Consider the following 22,752-nt stretch of genomic DNA (forward strand, 5'->3'; position numbering starts at 1 on the left):
AAGTTAGGACATCCTTTTGGACAAAAACTAACAGTATGTATTTTTTAAAAGTATATTAAAGTAAACAAAATGTTAGGATGGGGCCCTTCAATGTTGACAAAGGAAGGCTTGTATCTGATGACTATGAAATGGCTAGGTTATTAAATTTTTTTTTTTTTTCAGTTTTTACTAACAAAGACTCAAGAAGTATTCCTCATCTTGAACAAATGATAGTTGCAAGCAAAGTTGAATAAGACAAATGCATAAATTCTGAGTTTGTTAAGATAAAATTGGGAAGTTTAAAGAATGATAGGGCTCCTAGGCAATACGATATTTCCCCAAGGAGTTTAGAGAATGTCAAGGATTGGATATTTGAGTCACTTGCTACAGTTTTTAAATTGGAAAACAGATTGGAAAATATCTAATGTCACTCCTCCCTTCAAAATAGTTGTCTATTAGTCTTACTATAATTGTGGGAAAAGTTTTGGAAAAATATCACTGAAACTTTTGGAAAGTCTTATGAAAGATATTTTACAAAGTTACTTAAAGTTTAAAATTTTGTCAGATAGACAACATAGTTTCACTAAGAAAAAAATCTTGCTTTAAAAATCTTTTGACATGCTTGGAAATATTACAGCATGTGTAGATGAGGGTAATAGTGTAGATTTGGTGTATCTGTATTTTCAGAAAGCATTTGACAAAGTTCCACATAAAAGGCTTGTAAAGAAGCTGTTCTTTATAGGTGGTGTTGACATGAGTTAACTAATTAGATAGAAGAATAGCTTGATGGAAGAAAGCAGTGTTCTTTTTGATTTACATTAATGATATAAATGAAGTATTGGTCAATAAATTACATAAATTTGATGATGATATTGAGATCTTGGGTGTTGCTGGCTGTGAAGAGGGCACTGCTACTTTATAAGAGGATTTACATCATTTAATGAGTTGGACAAATAAATGGCAGGTGAGTTTAAATTATGATAAGTGCAAGATATTGCAAGTCAAGTATCATACTTTGAATTGTAAATATGATTTAAATGGGAATAACCTTAACATTCATGAAAGAAAAGGATCTTGATGTAATGGTTTATCAGTCTCTAAGGCCATCCTAGCAGAGTGCTGTTGCTAGTGGCAGAGGTAGGAAAATAGGAGTTTAGATTGTATCTACAGAAATATTGAATACAAGTCTAAAGAGGTTGTAATTTCTTTGTTTAAGCCACTATTTAGGCTACATTTAGAGTATTATGTTCACTCTTGGTGTCCATACCTTAGGAAAGGCATTTAATTGTTGGAAAGAGTTGAAAGTAAGACTACTAAAATGTACCTGGGATAGAGAGGTTGTCATACAAGGAGAGATTAAGATTTTCAAAATTGTTTTTTCTGGAAAAAAGAAGAGATAGAGGGGATAAGACTGAAGTGTTTATGATTATAAAATAAATTGATAATGTTGATACATAAACTTTTTTCTTACTTAACCACAAGAATTACAGAACTAGGAAACTCAAATATAGATTTAAGCAAGGTAGAAGCCATCTTCAGATAATAAAATGTTGTTTATCAAATAGGGAGGTTGACCTATGGAATGGGTTGCCTTCAGATGTTGTGGAGGCAGTAAATTTGAATAAATTTAAAAGAAAGCTTGATAGATATTTGAATGATAAGGCCTAGCTGTATTTATTTATTTTTTTAGTAGATATAGTTTGGCATAAAGGATAGGACAGCTAAAATGGGCCAGCAGGCCCCTTCTTGTTGCTAAACATTATATTATGTTTGTTTGTTTTCTAAATTGGTGAACTTTACCATAGTTGAAATCATAACTGTAATATTTCACATACTTACTTTATGTTAAACTAATAACAAATTTCAGTACAAGGTAAAATATTTATTTCAACAAATTTATTAACAGTGATTAATATTTTATTATAATTTATTCATATGCCAAGTGCCATTTTTCCATTGTAATAAATTGAATCATTATTCTCTGTTTCTATTAAAATTGTTAAGCCAAATGCCAGAAACCATAATTAGTGAACCATTCCACAAAAATTATAACTCTAACAAAAAATAAATAAATGTTTCTAAGCTTCTAAAGCTCAACATTATTTCACTTTATTTTTAAACTGTTCATTTTACCACTGAAAATTTTGAAAGCTTTTTGAAAATCTAAATACATGAAGTCCACACTTTTTCATTCATCCCTGCAACAAACAGGAAAGGGAAAGAAGGGCCATGTTGCCTCCCAAGTTTAATGGAGTTTTGTTAAGATATTTCTGGTCAGGTTGTATTTGCACATACATAGCATATGGCTTTCAGCTGAATGGAGGAGGGGGCATGTGTGGTCAACTTTCTTTGCCCTCTCCCTCAAGCCTTTTGTGATAGATACTCCTGATAACAAATACCATTCTGTAAAAATGTTAAGGGACATAAGAAGATTTCCCTTTGGTGAATCCATATTGGATTTTTTTTGTTATGCCATATTTCTCTTAATGATTTTGCAAAGCTTATTTTAACAGACTCTCTGGAATTATTCCTACTCAAATTACTTTGGAAGAAAAAAAAAACTGGTGTTGTTAATTTATCATATTATTTGAGGAGCTTTTCCAACCATTTGATAGGCAATAAATATTAGGTAAAAATACATTTTTTTTTACATTGAATGAATATGAATATCATCTTTCTCTTGAATTTTAAGAGATTTGAGAAGTTACTTCCTGTATACATAACTTGTTAGGAAGTTACCAGTTTGATATATTTGTCTAATTTAGTCCATAAAGTAAAATATCTTTATATATGTATTCTAAAATGTTAAGCCAGAGCTTTACAACCATGTATTTTTGACTTTTTGTTATGTATATCACTGACATCTTGAGTAACAATGTCTGTAAGTTGTTGATTTAGCCTTTATTGAATTGATGTTGTGGAAAATAATGTTTTTAAACAGAATAAACGGTTGGTTTAGAACTGTGAAGCTTTTATGATAACTGGAACTTGTGGAGAGGAGTATCTGTAATTTAAAGGGATTTAAGTAAGTTCATGAAGTTGATTAATACTCAGCAAATATTTTTACAGATATTGAAATTTTTTAAATTTTGTATTCTGGATACAGAAATTTTGGGTTTTGAGGACTTGTTTGTTTCTTTGTAATTAAACACAATACTTAACAATAAGCTATCTGTGCTTTGCTCACCACAGGTATTTAAACCTAGTTTCTAGCATTGTAAGTCTGCAGATATACTACTGTGCCACAAGGGGATAGGTTTTGTGGTAGGAGAAGTCTTTTGTGTGCCATGTGTATGAAAAAATCAGGTTCCTTAAAGAAGTAGAGCAGATGGATAGAAATTAATTTATGACTGGAAGTGTTATTATGACTTTGGTTCAAACTGTTTTTAAATATTACATAATGTGTTGATATAATACCAAATATTGAAGAAAATTAGATCATGCCAACTTCTTTTTCTGCTTAACTGTTTTTTTGTTTTGCCACACATCCATATATCCATTAAATTATTGTAGAAAGCCTTTGAATTCATGCTTTTTACCATATTAGCCTCTAAATGGTTACATTTAAAACATAGAGAATGTGTAAGCACATTTGGAGTTTGTATGGCATTAACCAATTGCTATTTGTGTTTAATAAATAGAACCAGTTGCTATCTCCCATAAGTATTTTTGCTTAATAAATAAAACCAATTGCTATCTCTCATAAGTACTTTTATTCAATAAATAGAATGTTTTGATGGCATAGTTGTAATCAATTTCTTACATCCTCATAAATCCTTGTTGTTCAACATACTTAAAATTAATCAATCCTGAGAAGATAGTAAAAAATCCTCAGTTCTAAAAAACATAGTAACAGGCTTAAGTTCTTCAGTTGTATCAGTGTTTAATATTTTTTTGGTACTCACAAGCACACTTTGAAATAACTTTTTTTTTCTTTTAGGAGATTTCACAACTTTTCACTTCACTGTGGAACCAGCTGACTTGGTTGTTGTGAAAGATAGTCCTGCAATTCTAAATTGTCAAGTGGAAGGACCACCTACTCCTAAAATTGAATGGAAAAGAGAAGGAACAATATTACAATTTATTGGAGACAAAAGACGGTATTCAGATATTTCCATATCTTATATGTTATCAAGCTTTGTGTATACAAACTGCTGTGTGTCTTGCAATTTATTTAAGTTGCCAGTATTTTTGTGTTTAGAAAAAACATCTCTTTGATTCTCACTTAAAATTATAGTGCATTAGTTAAAGAATAAGGTAAAAAATTCAAACAAATATTGAATCAAGTAACATAACCTGAAAGAAAATGGACAATTCAAACTACCTGCATCAAGGTGATGTTTTGTTTTTTGTGGTTTTTTATTGTTTATTTTTTTGTATTTTGCATATGCTCATTATAACACAAACAGCTATTTTCTGGTAGAATTTGCACATCATATGAACATAAGACCATTCAGCCTATTAAAGTCAACCTTTTATCCATCAAACATAACTGTAAGTTTACATATTTGTATGTCTATCAAACATGTATAAAAGAATTTCAAATATATGTACATACTATATTTTTATGCAAAATATTTCAGGAACTAAGAACTTTAGATTTCTTTTCAAGTTCACTTTCCAGTTTCATTAAAAAATTTTTTGAAAAATTATTCCAATAACCACCCTTTTTTTAAGCAATATCAGTGTTTCTTTTATACAAGAAGAAAGTTCTATCAGAATATATCTTTTAACACATTTTTTATGCAATGTTTTGTGCATTGTGACTCAATCATTAAGATGAATTCAAATCCTCCTGATAAATGACCAAGTCCTTCTATTTTACATGATTCTGCCTCCAAACCTTATTTAATTTTTTCCCCATCCCCTGATACTGAAATTCATGCTGAGCATTTTTCCTCCCAGTTGCATTCTTGGAGTATTGCCTACCATCTGTGGCTATACTTCAGACTTCAGTGCAGCTATGGCACTAGGTATAACTTTATTAACTCTTTATTTTCTTTCAGGGATCCTTGCTGCAAATTTTGTTTCTTGGATCTTGCTCTATGATGAGTGATGCCTGACCAGGTATTCTTTCTTCTACATAAATTTGCACTGTATGCCATGTTCACTTGTGCATTATTTCCATGACACCCCACACTAACGTTTGAGATAGTGTGTTTCACAAGGTCACTGAAGGGTCAAAACCCTTATGATATGTGCTTGATAAATGTGCCCATCCAGGACTATACCACCTATAAGTAGCATGGATAAAGCAGAATGCCTCGATTGAATAAACTGGTATGGTTTGCTTTTGAGAGTGGAGTTTCATGATCACCCATTGAACTTTCTCGGGTGAAATACTTCCTTTGGTTTATCCAATGATTTTTCATTCTCCCCTTTTGACCAGTGGAGTATGGGAACCTTTAACATTTTCCAGTTCCAAACTACTGGAGTGGTTGATCATGGAGATATCCTGTTGGTTGGGTTTCACATAGATGGCTATAACTATTTAGTTCAGAATAAAACAGGTTTTCTGCCACTATAGAAGGCATACCAACCTTGATGACACGTACGACAGAGTGAGATGTCTTAATGCAGTTCACCCCTTTGACTGGGTGCTCTCATGTGTGTGTTGGTACCCTGTGTGCTAGTTTTGAATATCAAGTGAAGCAATCAACATAAGTTTTCAGATAAGTTTGGGGTTGTCCATCTTCCTTGATTTTTCCCTCTATGTCATGGGTCATGGAGGGTATACATGGGTTGTTGATTTCTTCTGTCTTTGTCCTGGGGATTTCCTGGTTTTCTCAGGGATATTATTGACCTTTAGACATTTTAGACCAAGCTCGTGGTCACAGGAGAAGACTGAATGCAGTGTTATTCTCTCAGATATTGGATGCCACATTTTCGAATCCCTGACTCAGTGCCACTCCTGTATCATGCCTTTGAATCAGTTAGTTCCTCACATCCACAATTTTAGGGCTTAAGGTTTGAATGGTATGATCCTCATCCTACCTCATAATGATGTCAATACTCAGCAAGGTTTTGGATGTAGTTGACTTACCAAATACAGTCTACTGTGCTCTAGTTATTCTATGCCATGGAATGCAGCCTTCTTTATCCACTCTCCTTCTGTGGAACTGAGTTATTTATTTATCTGATTGAAATTACTTTCCTGACTTATCCTCTTCCACTGGGATATGCTCTCTTCCTTTTCTGCCATGTTTTTTCATAACTGTTAATTTCAAGAAGATACCTGTTTCAGAAGTGGTGCAGTGTCCCTACTCAGATCATCTGATGTGGTTCTTTCTTATACAGAGGTATTTTTCTGTTGCTTTTCAGTGTGGTATCAGAAGTTATAATTTTCCTAAAATGAAAATGTAATTTTGATAGGTAGTTCCCTTTTCTCCACAACCTTCTGGTACTTAAGTCTTCTGTTAAAATTTGAAGTAATTATTCAGTAGTTGGCACATGGAAGGAGTTACATGTGTCACCTTAGGGTAGTGCTTTCCTGCTGGTAGAGACATTATGCTTGGGGATTTGCATGAGAAAGCCTTTTTATTTCAATAAGGAGTTACAGTGAGCTTGTGACATGCATTATAAAAAGTTCACATATGTAGAACAATGTAAAACAGGAAAAGCTAATCTTGTGAGGGAATGGAAGTACCTATCAGAAATATGGTTTCAATTAAGGAATATTATATTCTTTGAAAGTTAAGGTGATTGAGATTGCATTTATTTTACAAAAGCACATGAAGGGGCAAAAAAAAGGACATCTAAACCCATAGTAAGCAATGTTTTCAAAAATATTTTTTAAGTTACTTTGACAATAGATTAATCAAGTAGGTCTATAATTTCCATGTCTTTCTCTTAACTATTTATTTTTAAAATAGGAATCACATCATCAGTTTTCCTATTACAAGTGTGTTTTCAGTCTCGAATAGCGTTTGAAAGACATACGATTTTCATGGACCAAAAATAGGAGTTCAGAAAAATTCATACTCATCTTTAAAGAAGTAGATCAGGTTTATTTGCAATGATGACTAATACTTACATTGTTTTCAGAATTTAAAAAGTAATATAGGTTTGAAAATTCCAGGTTTGGTTATTTTCAGGTAAATGTTTTCAGAATAGATATTTTTTTCCTGATATTGCAGTAACATTTGGGAAAGAATGTTTCTGTAAATAAATTATAAAATATTCATTAAATACACTTGTTTTTATAAAGAAAATGTTTTTCAATGTTGTTGAAAAATGTTGAAATAATTCAATGAATTTGTTTAAGCTATTAAAAATATTAGAAGAGATAACTGTTATGTTTAAATAAGATTAAACCATTTTCATTGTTTTTCATTAATAATTAAATCTTGATTAAAAGTTTAAAATCCCGTTTATCCACTTTTTTTCCCTAGGTCAATTTTACAAAATGGTTCTTTATACTTCAGTAATATTTATCATACTAGAACAGAAAGGCCAGATGAAGGTGTATACCAATGTATGGCAACAATTGATAATTTGGGAACAATTGTTAGCCATTCAGCAAAACTGCAAGTTGCATGTAAGTATTTCAAAGTAATGGTTTAAAGCAAATCTATTAGGATAATTGCAATATTTGTAGAATTATATCTATATTTCATTTGTTTGCATGTGTACAAGGAACAGAAATTTGTTAAAGTGTATAAACTATTCATGAACTCAAGCTGGATTTAATACTAAGTAACAATATTATGGGTTGTGCTGACATGCATTGACCTTTCATGTAGAGACATGTTGTTACTCAGGAGGTAAAATATAGTCCCTTTATTGATGTTACTAGTGGCCTTCTGACTGTATACCATCCTACTGATTCTCCACACAGCACTTTGTTTTATAGAAGTCTTTTTCCTTCAGAATGTTGATGAATACCTTCCATGGTTGCTGCTTTCACTTTATTAGTGCAGAGGTGGATAATATTCCAGTAAACATGTGTGAAATTTGATAGAGGAGCCTCTCTTGCATAGTTGTCAATTTCTTTCCTTTGTTTATGGTCTGACACATACATCCAGGTAATGCTTGTGTCATACAGTTGCTTTTTCTTTCTGCCATCCAACTGGATATCACCAATTCTGAATTTTACATAATACTGCCTGCAGTTAACTTGCAAATATTAAGTTTCTATCACTGTCTTTTTGTAACTTAATGCTTTCAGCAAACCAGAGGAGAGCTTATTCTATGGCTTCCAGCTCCATCCTTAAGCTACTTTTGGGAAGCTTAAATACTCCACCAGCCTTATGCAAGGTAAGGGGATGAATTCCCAACTATCTCTCACACTCTATTTAGCTTTGAATTATGTGGCTATGATGGCAGGTGACTGTCTAACATGGCCTTTAAATAGGTACTGAGAAGTTTTTTTTTGTTTTTTTGTGGTTTTTTTGCTTTGCTCTCAGTCTAACCTTTACATCATATGTCTGAGGTGACATCCTCAGATTCAAATGGTGCTGGATGTTTATTTAACAGGGGAGCATCTGAGATCTAGTGGTAACAGATTTTCTGTGTGATGGCTAGATAGCAAATGTTCACCCATGATTGTCTCGTGAATCATATTTTAGTTAGTCTCATACTTTATTGGTTCCTAGCAGGGTTAATTTTGACCTGGAATGAGCTTGAGCATGGAATGCATGGTCTTTACATTGTAAATCCCAAGTGAAGAATCTTACTTGCAAGCACTATTGGTTCTCCAAAATGCTGCCTAGGCTCATGAGATATAATAATGCTTTGATAAGGATAGCTGAAGTATATTCTGTGACCAGTCTGAATCAGGTATCTTACATCTTCTCAATCTTGGCCAGCTGTGTAACACTCAGTGATGCATTACTCAGGATAGAGTGGATGAGACTTAGGTAAAGCATAAGCAGGTAACATTGTTCAGCTATATTTTCTGCTGCTACTTTCAGTGCATTGATGGCCTTGATTGCTCCATTTATCATGGTATTAAATGGCTGGAAGTGGGTTTGCCTGTCAAAGATTATCCCCCACTGGTACTTCAGAATTTCTTTCAAAGGAATAACAGTGCCTACAAAGAATGGTGATAATTTGTCCTTATCATGTTTGGTGTTGTGTATTTACACAGCACATCCATGATTTTGGCATGATTCATGACCATTCCAGCATAATTTCACCATTTCTCATTTTAATTTAAAGTAGATTTGTACACACATTTATATCTTTGTCAAAGAAATTGGATCAAAAAGTTATGGCATTGTTTTTTTTAGTGTACAATTATTACACTATGTAACTGGTATGAGTTTTATAAATAATTATCTCTACATTTTTATATGTTTGATTTCAGCTGTAGTAGATTCTCTGCTGTATGCCATAATGTTGTCAACAATGGTTAGTACAGAACATCTGGTTGGACTACCAGAAGAGGCTATATGTATAGTGTAAATGTTGAAAAGGACTTGTGAGAATGATGATACTTCAGGCAGAGCAGTATTAATGGTGATCCAATCTGATTACTAGATTCTATGCTTCATAATGCATGTTATGGTAGGTAGTGTAGCTATGGCCTATCTTATACATGCTACACTGATAGTTATTTTGAACACTTTTTCCAACAAGAAGTAGAAAATGGACTCTATTGTAGTCACTTTCAAAATCTAAAGTTACTGCAAATTTGTTCTGACTAGCATCACACCCTTCCCATATATCAGTTGTGAATTCAGTAGCATTGATTCTGGTTTCTTTTCCACTGATATAAGCACTAATAATGAGAGTAGTAATGGTTCAATCTGGTAGGTAAACTTTCATGCTACAACTTTCCCTTGGATATTTCCAGTAATGTTTTGTAGAATGATGAATCAATGTCTTTTATGGTAAGAGTAATCCATGGATACAGGTAAGGATTTGATTAAAAAAAAAATTGAAAGCATCAGTTCATTCTTCAGGGATGCTACCCATTGCATAGTTGCATTGATACTTCAGCGGTAACTTCAACAGATAGGTTTTAATAAGCTTCTTAAGGGTAGAGATTCTTACATTATCCAAACCTAGAATTCCATCCTTAGATGTATTATTGGCTCTGTGTGTCTCATCCAAGTTAAAGATGGCTTACATATCCATATGTTGTTGTAGATCACAAGGGATTGTTACAGCTTGGGCCTTTCCTACATGTCCCCATGGTCACATTGGCACATGAAGGTCTTACATTTATTTATCTGTATGGACTGAGGTACTGTCATCAATGCCTGACACTGCCATATTTTTGGTTCCTGTGCCAGTCATAAACTTACATAAGCATTAGAATGAAGTGCTTATGAGAATAGTCCTGCTGCATGGATCATTGCATTTAATGGCTCATACTTTAGAAGCTGCACATTGATAGTGAGAACAGGCTCTATTTAGAGCTTGAAACGTTTCTACTGTTATGTTAAATAAGAAAACATGTGAAAATAAAAAAAAACTTTGTCCTTTGATATTTATTCTCCCAAATATTTCAATACAAGATGCATATTCTAATTTCACTTTGTTAATACTGTGTTATTTAGGTTTTATACATGGTTTGTTTTGAATATCATATTGTTAAATAGGTGGTTTGTTAATTGTTTGATATTAAGTAATTTTTTACAAAAAAAAACAAAAAATAGATTTGATTCAGATCTTGAAAAGTAGATCTGTCTTATATAAGGAATTAAACATGTATGTACCAGATCTGAAAGCTTCATAAAAAGTACTTAAATGTAGTTGTATCTGCGTAACCTGAATCACATAAAGACTGATTAGCTCTGGCCAGATCTGAAAAGTATCTTTCAGATTTAAAATAAACCAAGTCATACTTGTGATAAATTTGGAATTAATAGGTTTGATTTGGGGTAAATGTTGCCAGACATGGAATGGAAATAGCCAGATCTGGAAAAGTTAATTCACATCTAGAATAAATGTTACAGTACCTTGTCTAAACATGAATAGTTATAAAAGACTTAGTTCTCTACTGGAGTAAATGTTGCCAGTCCTTGGTTAAGAGGACAGTTCTATCAAATATAGCTCAGATTTGTTTTGTTTTTTTGTTGTGTGTGTGTGTGTTTGTTTTTTGTTAAAAGAAGCTCTTAAAATGATAAGGTACTGTTTATAGCAATATGGAAAATTTGTCAAAGTTTAATTTTCCTTGGATACTGTTATATAACAAATTTGAAATAATTTGTTTTGGAACGTTTGTTAACGACATGTAGTATATGTTTTTGTTAAAAACAATAATGTTCTTAACAACATTCTTAATTTGCTGAAGATAATAATAGGTTGAATTCAGAGATATAGGAAATAGTATGCATAGAACAATAACATATTTGGAACTGAATTTACTTTGAGTATGCTTATGGTATATTAAAGTCAGGTTTTTGTGCATATATAAAATAAGATAAAAATAAATAAATTTACTTATTGCATTGAAAACTTTTCTGTCACTTTAAGATTTAATTAATAGTTTTTGTTTGTTGTGAAAGCTGATGTAACATTAGAATCATATATAAACATTAATAATTTTCTGAGTGGCCTATGTAAAGGAAAACAGAACACCTTACAAGCCTTTTATTGCATTCTGTAAAATAATCCATTAAAATTTTATTATAATGTCACCAGTATTTATTTTTAAAATAAATTATATCTCAAACTGCCTGACCTACCCATTACATTATTTTGTATTAATAGTATTAATACATTTCCCCTGCATTTTTCCAAAAGCTTATAACTGCTCTAAAGATGAGGGAAAATTCTAATAATTTTCATAACTTTAACAAGTATTCTGTTAATTGTGGACTGTAACAGAAAGAGAGATACAGACAAGCAAGATATCTGTCCATAAATTTTAAATGTAATAAAGTGGCTTATACCATTGTTGAGCATCACAATATTGTTAATTTTTTTAGTCTTCTTTGTATAGAAGGGGAGTGTCTTAACTTAACAAACAGAGTGAAAATGATGACAACCAGAATGAACAATATTTTGGATCTTGGCTAGCAATGATTTGGCTAGTTTAGTTTGGAGGATGTGACAGCATAAGTGGATCAGAAAGGTCCCTTGTTGTTCCTAAACATTATATGATGTTGAATAAGTTAATATTAGTTTGTTTAGATTAACATGTTTGTAAGCTTTTATGAAATTAATAATAACAACCTTGGAATGCAGTTCATTCAGAAGGAAAAGTTAAATTGTTGAATTTCAGAATTTAAAATTTTAATTTTGTCATTGCTATTTCTGGGAAAGTTAGCTTCTTTATAAGACTATCATTCACCTCATACATGAACTGGCATGAAAAAGAATCTCTTTCTAAAATATTGATAATGAAAATATTTTAATATCACAAACTGCATATATATTTATTGAGCTCTCTGACTATATAATGTATAACTGTGTTTTAGCCTTACTTAGGTTTGAAGAAGAACCACGGGATGTGACTGTATTTCCAGGTCAGACTGCATACTTTCCTTGTACTATTCAGGGAGTTCCACCACCTGACATAATATGGCTCAAAGATGAACAGCCTTTAATATTAGACTTCACACGAATGGTAGTTCTCCCTAGTGGTGCTTTAGAAATTGACCTTGTGCAAATTTCAGATTCAGGCACTTACAAATGCAATGTATCCAACATTGATAAGTTTCGAATCAGTTCAGGAGGAATATTAACATTGAGCCTGAATTATGGTGAGTAAGAAAGAAGTTAATGATGCATGAATATTCATGTTGTAAGACGAATTAACATTTTGTAATTTATAAAGATACTCTTCAAAGTTTAAATTTAAACTCACTTATGAAAATACATAAACTGGAAGATTTCTGCTTCAGGTCAATATTACTATTATAAGAAACAAAAGAATCGGTTACAAAATTCTAAGCCTTACAATCTGACATAATTAGTAATGAAGTATGCATAATAATAATCTTAGATTTTAAGTGATTTTCATTTTATTTTTTGTAAAATGATATGAAATTAGAATTACATTAATGAAAAAAGTACCTACTATATTACCTAATTTAAATTTTATTTTAAAACTATCACAAAGTAGAAGTGATCTTTGGCTTATATAATTCCATATTATGAATAACTTGTAAACCTATAAAAGCCAGTTTACTGAATTCACAAGATGGATAAGAATTTTCATAGTGTACAGTTGGACTTGTACCCAGCTTCCTAAAAATAGGTTGGATGTAGTCAGTTAGTTTGTAAGATTTATTTTTGTTACTTTTTTCATATTCATCATTATTTTTATGATGATACTTTTGAGATTAAATGGCACCTTTAATTTTTATTCAAACATTTGAGATGCTTCTGTGCCTCATGAAGAATAGTCCAGCATCTTCTGGCTTTCATCCATATTAATTGCTTTCTGGTTCATTATCATATTAATGTATAATTTTGCTATTTTATCTGAATAAGAATATAAGGTTTATTTATTTATTGATTCCCAAAATTCACTGTAATTTAAGAGACAATGATGAATCAGATAAATATCCATCTTCAAACTTTTGATTTCCACTTACTAAGATGGTGTTGATTACTAATATTTCAACTTCTTAGCTAATTATTAAAGCTGTTTACCTTTATCATAATAATTTATTTCCATCACTTTCCTTTAGTGGTGGAATCAAAAACATCAGTAGTTGCTATATTGAGTCATGATTGAATATGGTACTGTTATAAATATCCATTCAAAGTTTTGTTTGAGTGTCAGATGCTTTTTAAAAATAAGAAAGTGTTTTTTATTTAGGTGGTCTTGGTAGTATAATCTCTAGTTGTTACTTCTTGTGGCTTTTTACATTTTCTAATTTTTTTTATCAAAAGTGTTGAAAAAACTTATACTAAAACTGCTGCATTTTAGTATTTGGACTGTACAGAGCTACCTTGAAACTAGAAAGATAGATGTCTTTCTTCACTCTTCCTCTGTGTAATGTTAAATCCAGTAATACAATTCTTCACTTAAGCACTCTGAATTTTTTACTTGATCCATGAAATTAATCACTAGTATTTTCTCAAAGCTGATTCTGTCTGTTTTTCTGAACCTCTTGGTATTGATAGTGCCTGTAAAAAGGAAATATAAATAAGCTGAATACAATTAATTACCATTTAAAATGTTGTATATGTAGTAAAGAATCTTATGGAACACACATTATTTTTAAAGGTTACTTGTTTTATAAATAAGGTCCTACAAACCTGCAAAAGTAAAATCTAGAAAGCTGCCATTTGTGAAACAGACTTCAGTCTTATGGAACAGTGCTTGATAGACGTGGTATTAGGTACTTAATCAGATAGAATCAAGGCATCAGTCCTGTGTGCCACTGCCTGGTGATAACCTCTGATACTTAGATACATTTGAAGTGGAAGTAATAAAGTAATAAGCAGCACGTATGTGATTCTTCTGTAGAGCAGTCAGTGCATAGTTAGTTTTTGTTTTCTCATTATTTATTACTGTTATTCAGCCATGTTGAATGTTATTATGTATGTGGTCCTTAAATGCACAAATAATTGTTGTGGGATGAAAAAAAAGAAGGCACAATTTTGGTTGTGTAACATGAAAAAGAAAATTTTTATTAGTGTGCAAAGATGTTTCTTTTGAAAATTAATACAGAGAAGGAATAAGAAACAAAGATAAAATTATTGCAGTATTGCTTGCTTTCTTATTCCCAAAAGCAAGAAGAGGTTTGAAAAGTAAAATAAGTGTTATTACTCATCAAGAATATATCATATGAGCTTGTAGGATAACTATAAGTCTGCAATACCACTACAATACTTTTCAAATATGTCATTTATATATATATATATATATATATATATATATATATATAAACTGTAAGGGATGTTAATTGGGGATAATAATTACTGTTTTTATTAAAGAACAATAAATAGTATTAATACAGAGATATAGGTTTAATTTTATCAGTTACAAACAGTCATGGTATTATTATCATGGACCTAACTACATTGATACTATGATTGTCCAGAATACATCTGGATGAAGACAAAGGACCACAAGAAACTGAAGCTTTGTAGTATACATTATACTTTCAGGTATTTTATTAGTGATTTCATAGTTAATGTAATTAATTTATTTATAACATAAGTTTTGTTTCTGTGTGCATGATTTCTTGTTGGCAAAACTGGCACTAGGCAGTACTTTGTGTTCTTTAATCTTGTATTGATTTTAGGAGTTTCTCTTAGTTTTCCAAACTAACACTAGAATTATTGAAACTGATGTAAATTTAAATGCATCAAGATTGTCTGTAAGAGTGTGTGTGTTTTCTTATAGCAAAGCTACATCGGGCTGAGTTCATTGAGGGGAATTGAACCCCTGATTTTAGCATTGTAAATCCTTAGACTTACTATTGTATCAGCATGGGACTTGTCTATAAGAAAACAACATATTAAAACCAACAATGCTATGTTGGGATAAAAAAAATCAAAGTTCATAACACATTGTGTCCAGAAAAAATAAAAACACAGCATAGTGTGAAAAATGTTACAGCAATGGCAACTTCCTAATGTTCACTTTCATGGTGTGTTTAAGAAACAGACAACATTATGAGAATAATAACATATGCATTCAGACTATCAAGTATCTTAGAAACCTTCTAGAGGGGAGGAAATTACCTGATATGTTTCTTCTCCTTTGATGATGTTTTAAGATCTATGCTGGGTTCTTTATGTTTCAATAAGTAACCGTTATGGCTTATAATATTTAGGTTACAGTTCTCTTAATTCTAGATTTCTTTACAATTCATCAACAGTTATATGGTTTTGTCTAAGGCAGTCATCTAAGGTTCCTATTTAAGACCACAATTACCTTTTTTTTTCCTTATTGTTATTACATTCATGGATATAATGCTCTTTCTCACCAAAAGAACTACAATTTTGACACAATTTCTTAAATAAAGTTGACATCTTTAGTGAAATACTGCTTTTTCTTTTCTTTTCTATGTTTCTACTCTAGGAACAATTTTAAATTTTGAAATAATGTATAGAACTTCTAGTAATTTTTCTGGCAACTATGACTTTAGTTCCAAAAAAAAATTGATCAGTTTCCAAATATAACTAATTCTTTTCTTCACTATAGTGCACATAGTTTAATTTTTGAAGCTATTGATCTTAAGAAACATAATCAGTTGTTCTTCATGGAACTCATAAGAATGTTTGCTAAAGAATTTTTTTCTTTTAATGCTGCTGCTCACTTTCTTTTGGTAAGTCAATCTGAAGTAATGTAATAGAGCAACCATAAATGCCTTGTAATTATTCCAACATACAGTAGTTTCTTTGTATTATTTGAAGACTGTTTCTTCAGATGAGTAATAAGAATTGATCATTTCACTTAGAAAATAACATCAAAGTAAACCTGACATATTCATTCCAGTCATAACATCTGAAGATTTACTTCCTAAGAAGCTGTCTGTTCTCTAAAAAAGTCATTTGTCACATTCCACCTTTGTATGACACAAAATCCAGTTATAAACCCCCATAGTTTGAGTCAGTTTGAAGTCTTTTTTGTGATTAAAGTGAATATACATTAATGCAAGCAGGAAGCAGAACTTGTTTTTGTTTCTATTGCATTTGTTTTATGTCAGCTGTATAGCTACTGAAAGTGTTTTGTTCTCACTTTATTCATTTATGTATCAAACAGTTTCATCTCTATCATCTATGTGCCCTATTTGGCTAATGTGCTAAACAATGCAGTTTATTTTAACATTATATTGCACTGTTTATTCCATTGCATAAAAATATTCCAGTAATTCAGTGGTTATTTTTATAAGCCAATACTTGTGTTCAGAGAACATTTTTGAAACAGTTATTAGTACTTTTCTTAGTGATGGACTTTTCACAATCAACTTTTTGTAAAGTCTGAAATATGTTTTTTGTGGATATTGTTTAAAACAATGCACAATTATATTTTAAATATTTTATCCACATTATCAAATAAATTCTAAAATGAACTTTCTCTTATAAAAGTGTCTTGTATCAATTGGTAATTAATTTTGGTACAGCTATGATAATTTATAAAGTCCAATGATGTCATTTTCATCTTATTAACATTTTAAACATTTTAATGTCTGATATATTGTTTTACCTTTGACCCTTGGAGATGAGACCCTGACAGATTATACAAATGTAAAAATTATAGTTGTTGTTTTTAGAAAAGCATTAAATCAGTAGTCAGCCATGAAAACAGGGTTTTTCTGTTAGTTCTTTAATTGTATCCTGATCCTTTGGGAAGACTGCTAGTGTGTGATGCTGTTCTGTATGTAAATCATAACATTTGTTTCATTCTTGACCATTGGAGCATAGTGAAATAGGATTTATATCACAATAAACGTTTCAAAGGAAATTCCGTATTCAGGGCTCACCCAGCTGCTGTCTTCACATCATTAAAATATCAAAGAGGAAAAGATTCACTTAAGCTTAAAGAAGAATGGGGTGCAGTATGTTTTATTCAGTACACTGTGAATGCACTTTTTATTCTCAATGTTCTGCAGGAAATGTTGAATAATATTTAGATCCTTGTGCTAGATAATGTTTTATATACAGAGAAAGTAACTGCTGTATTAGAAGCCTTAAACTGTGGTATTAAACACTTCTTTATTAAACTTTAAAATTTTTAGAATTATGATAAATTTCAAAAACTACTTGCCTGTAGAGGTTTACTATTTCATTTTATAATATGAATTTTTTTATATACAAAATTCAAAACAAGCAGCCTTCTGAAATACAAAAGCAAAACTCTTTGCTGAGTTGCTTTCATACATCAAGAAAGATAGAACTAAAATTCTGAATGCTTTTAACACAATGCAGAGCATGCAACTACTTATTCATAGTTCTCCACTCTTTCACTTTCAATCAGAAGGATGTATATTGAGCTCTAGTTTTCCACCATAATCCAGATTTGTTAGTTCCAGTTGTGATAGAAACCACTTATCTCTCAGCTCTGGGGAGATAGGTGTGAATGTATTTCAGAGGTAAATACTTGTTTGAAATTAATTTTAATTCTAAAAATGTAAAATTCAAAATAGGCAGACTTACCTCTGAAATATGAAAAGCCAAAATACCTACACTGAGATGAAAGAAGAAACTGAAGAGAGTTATTAGGACCTCTTGGTGATAAAAATACAGACCCTTCAGTAGTGGGTGTGTAAGAAAGAAGAGTATGATATTGAGATAACGAGGTTTGCACATTCATAGGAGATGGCTTACGTTTTCCTTGGGGTGTTTTGATCCAAAATTTTGTATCTACAAAACACTGTATTGGAACTAAATGGGATTTGATTTTATGGATGATCCACTAAAGAGATGTGACCAGATGGGTTGTCAAACGAATATTTATAAGAAACTGAGTTAAAGAAGGAGTCAATTTTAGCCAATTATCCATGAGAGGGCCATAGAATGTTTTGACTAGTTAACAAGAAATATGTGGTATTGAGCCAAACCAAAGAGAAGAACAGTGAGCTGATAAACCACCTTCAATGGCAAAAATAAAGAAAATCAACTTATAGCAAATTAATAAGGATATGAAGACAAACACCATATATATTCACCATTGTCATCCACATGTTTTCCATTTGAAATGAGGTGCATCTAGTTGAGATATATTTATAATAAATTTTCAACCACCATTTTCTTCAAACTACCAAAAATGACAGTAAAAAGCTATAGAAGCATGATAAATAATTTATACTATTCTTTTCTGAAGGAGATTTAAGACTTCCTGATCCAAACATTGTAAACAGAATCTGAAAAAGAGAAAAATAAAACAGTAGTTTCACTGAAATTGGAAAGAAGGATGAAAGTAAAAGTAATTTCAGATACACTTCATTGTTTCTGATTAAATTTACTGCAAGAGTTATGACTTAGATAGTTTATTACAGGTTTACTTACATAACTATTGATAAATCATACATTGTGTAGTTTAATACTTAAGAATTTGTAATTGTTATATTATTGGTTAATGTTAAAAGAACTCTGAGTTTTTCTCATTGTTTCAATTGAGTATTATTACATCATAGTATCTAGTATTGCATGGAATGTTTTAGATCTTTGTTGGAGTATAAATACATGTCAAAAAATGTAGTTTGAGAGATAAATGTCGAGTGCATGATTGTGAGTTTAGCCAGAAAGAGCATATGATGGCAATTTTTATAGTGAAATGATCACATATTGTATTTTAACAACAGAGTAGAGAAGAATAATTTGTCTTGTCAATTGTGTTGTAAAGTAATTCAACCAGTTGTTGTGGACTTTGTTAAAAAACAAAAAGAGAGAGACCATTATTTAAAGCTTTGAATCCAATTTTGATAACCAACAACTATAGTGGTGATTTTTCAGTTGAATTATCATTTACTGTATTCTAATAACAGAGTAAGAAGAAGAATTTGTCTTGTCAAACTGTGTTTTAAAGTAACTGAAACAGTCTCTGTGGATTTTGATGAAAAAGAAAGAATTATGTAAAGTTCTGGATACAAATGTGATAATCAACAGTGTAATGAAAAATTTGTATATAAATTTGACTTGTTTTAATATGTAATTTGATATATATATATATAGACTGTGTGCTGTTTATTATTGTTGAAATTTATCACCAACAAGTTACAGACATATACTGTAAAGAATTTGGCCTATACATAAAACGTGACAAGCAAATAGCAGACTAGATGACCTGTGAGACCCAAGGATCTTGAAGTTAAATGTCTCACAGATGACAACTAACCCAAGATTCCAGGACAAAAGAGAGTCAATAAGCAGGTCATAAAGACCCTCCTTCCCTTCTTGGATCTTAGACCACATGAAAGAATAAAAAAGTACAAGTAAATGTAATAAGGATAAAGTGAGAAGTGGGCAGTAAAAGTAAGACAGGGGGATTGACATTACTCGCAGTTCATCTTGAAGAGGGATGAGCATCAGAACTCCTGCTGATAGGTCTATTGAATTGAAACAAATGTGGGTGAAATAATTGGAACGACAAAATGATGCAAGAAAGAAGCTCTTTCAAAATCAGCTGAAATGTTGCATGAAGGATGAATACCTTGTAACATTGAATTACAGAATCAGAGTCTGTGAGGACTATGAAGGTTATTAATATTTTTCTAGTCTCTAAAAGCATAAGTAACAACCAGACAGGGAAGAGAAGTTGTAATAGATAAAGATTCAAGTAGAGAGTCATCTAACATGACACTTTTCCCCTCAAGTGCAACTTGAAGATCTTCACAGTCATGAAATCCTCCAAAGACACCAACAAACAATTTCAATTATTGACCTGAATATATTGATCAATAAAGGAAGACAATGCAGCCATGAGAATACACTACCAGAGAGATGTTTCCCAAGAAATAGAGGTTCCAATGTTGTTGGAACTATTTGCACCTGCATTAATGTGACTTACAACTTCATTGTTGCAAAGTTAACAGCATGACTGTATATGATAAAATCTGGGTTATGGCAGAAAACTATAAGAGCTTATATACATCCTCCTGGTGAAAGTACAATAAATCATACGGCAAGTAGGAAAGTGAAGACTTGAAAACTATGGGTAAGTTCAATCGTGTTCTTCTTTGTGTTAAATCATTCAGAATTTTATTCCCATTTTGTTTTACAGCAATTCAATGATAGAAAATGTTTTATATTTAAGAAATCTCATTTGAATTTTTTGTGGGAAAAATATTTAAATCATAAAATAAAATGGTAAACCTCCACTTAAATGTTATTTGCTTTAGAGCAAAGCCACATTGGGCTATCTGGTGAGCCCACTGCAGGGAATGAAATCTATATTTTAGCACTGTGGGTCCATAAACTACTTATTGTTCCACTGGGAGACTCCACTTAAAGGAAAATCTTTTTTTGAAGAAGGTTCAGAAAAATGGTTTAAAATTTTGATCTTTTTTGTTAAATAATTTTACAAAGCAGTAAATTTTTCATTATTAAAATGTTATGAAAAAATAATACTGCACTTATTTTGATAAAATAGGATTTTGTAGTTCATCATTTAAGAATAACTACATCACCTGCTTTTCAGAGGAAGAACTGAAGATTTTAGCTCTTGCTAAATACTGGCACAGAAAATATTTCTCTTCAATTACATTTAATAAATGTTATAGTTTGAAAATTACTAACATATTTTATCAATATTTTAGGTAAAGCCAACACAATAACATCTCCTCAGTTTATTGCAATTCCAAAGAGTGTTGTAGCCACAGAAGGTAGTAATATAACATTAGACTGTGGAGCCAATGGAAACCCCAGACCACAACTAACTTGGTTGAAAAATGGTGCCACTATTGACCTAGCGTAAGTTTAATGCTTGTAAATTTTTCTTCTAAGATTTTTCATAATTTCAATTCCACTTTGTCACATCACTAGTTGATAATAGCAAATTGTCTAAAATTATTAATGTTTGGCATTTTTGGCATTGATATGTTGTAAGAAAGTGAACTGAAAAACTAAGTTGAGCAAATTTTGCATCATTACTGTCATGTTCTTATTTAGATGATATATTTGAATTAAAATACATCTATCATTTTTCTGTTGCAAAGTTATGCCTCTATTAATATAGTACTTCTTGTAAGGATATATATTCAAATGATCATAATTTAGTGTTATTGTTTAGAATACTTTGGGTTGTGTTAATTGAAAATGCATTATATTTGGTTGCAGTTGATATCTATGCCTGATAGGTTCTATGCTAGCAAATTATGATGGAATACTTCATAGATCAGAAGTTAGCTATTTTTAGCTTTATTTTTTATACAGTGACATATAAATGTATCTAGTAAATTTTCTGATGTTGGGTATTTATATATCTTTTGTTTCTAAAATAACTTTTATACTTAGACTTCTGGACAGCCGTTTTCATACTATTGGTGTTGGGAGCCTTCAGATTGAGAACATTGATGAAGAGGATGCAGGTACTTATATGTGTCGTGCTGAGAATCATGCTGACTCAGAGGATGCAAGTGCAACTGTTGAAATACAAGGTGCATTTTCCAAATAGAAAAAATTATAGTTACATGTAAAATATATTTTAAAAACTACCACCTTATGCCCATTTCTTGAATTAAAGAAGCTGGTCAGGGTTTAAATTCATGATTGTGTTAAGTTTTTTCTTTTATATGACTACAGAAAAAATATTGATTTAATTTAACATTTATTATTTTTTAATGCAATTACAGTTCACAGGAGTTATTTGGCTGTAGTTCTGACATTGTTATAAAGTAAAACCGCAATTTAAGAACAGTAACAAATTGTGCAATTTACCATTCATAAAGGAGCTGAAAGGTTCAAACAAAGTCTCTGTTCTCATGTAGTTCAATCTTCGTTTTTATTATAGTTTTTTGTACAAGTTTCCTGGTGGATCAGTTGCAAGTTTAAACTTACAATACTAAAATCTAGGGCTCAATTATCTGCAGGTAGCCTATTGTGTGGCTTGGTGACAAAACAAACAAACAGTTCTTCTATATTTTTTCTTCTGTTACTAAATATTTTGTTGTTTTTTTTAGTATCAGTAACACAAACTTTAAAACAATATATACTCTAGCACATTTTTATACAGGTACACATTAAAGCGAAACTGTAGAGACTGGCAACATGGAAGTTGAAAAAAGCCAATTATTTGCTGTTGCTGGCCTTAACTCTGTGTGATGTTTTAATAAACATCTGTCTTTCTGTTCCATACATTTAATAAAACAGTAATCAAAACAAAGTTTCTGAAAAGCAAACCAAAACACTCTTCATTAATTGAAAAATTCATCACATCAAGTTTAACTATTTTCAGTTATGTCAGAATTGTTTGTT

General features: G+C 31.1%; 1 protein-coding gene across 6 annotated transcripts in view; it reads left to right on the top strand.

Moving 5' to 3' along the window:
* The window catches only part of LOC143237305 (neogenin-like), a 199,780-nt gene that overhangs the window by 113,748 nt on the left and 63,280 nt on the right, over positions 1-22,752 (top strand). For 5 of the 6 annotated variants that reach the window (XM_076476399.1, XM_076476404.1, XM_076476400.1 and 2 more), the window contains exons 2-6: positions 3,920-4,079; positions 7,371-7,516; positions 12,351-12,635; positions 21,096-21,249; positions 21,793-21,935. In XM_076476399.1, the coding sequence (XP_076332514.1) occupies positions 3,920-4,079; positions 7,371-7,516; positions 12,351-12,635; positions 21,096-21,249; positions 21,793-21,935 (888 nt within the window). Of the gene's footprint in view, positions 1-673; positions 944-3,919; positions 4,080-7,370; positions 7,517-12,350; positions 12,636-21,095; positions 21,250-21,792; positions 21,936-22,752 lie in introns of those variants that run through there. The other variant, XM_076476405.1, reaches the window with a different exon arrangement.

This window comes from Tachypleus tridentatus, chromosome 13, assembly GCF_004210375.1.
Source record: "Tachypleus tridentatus isolate NWPU-2018 chromosome 13, ASM421037v1, whole genome shotgun sequence".
In the NCBI taxonomy this organism is placed as follows: domain Eukaryota; kingdom Metazoa; phylum Arthropoda; class Merostomata; order Xiphosura; family Limulidae; genus Tachypleus; species Tachypleus tridentatus.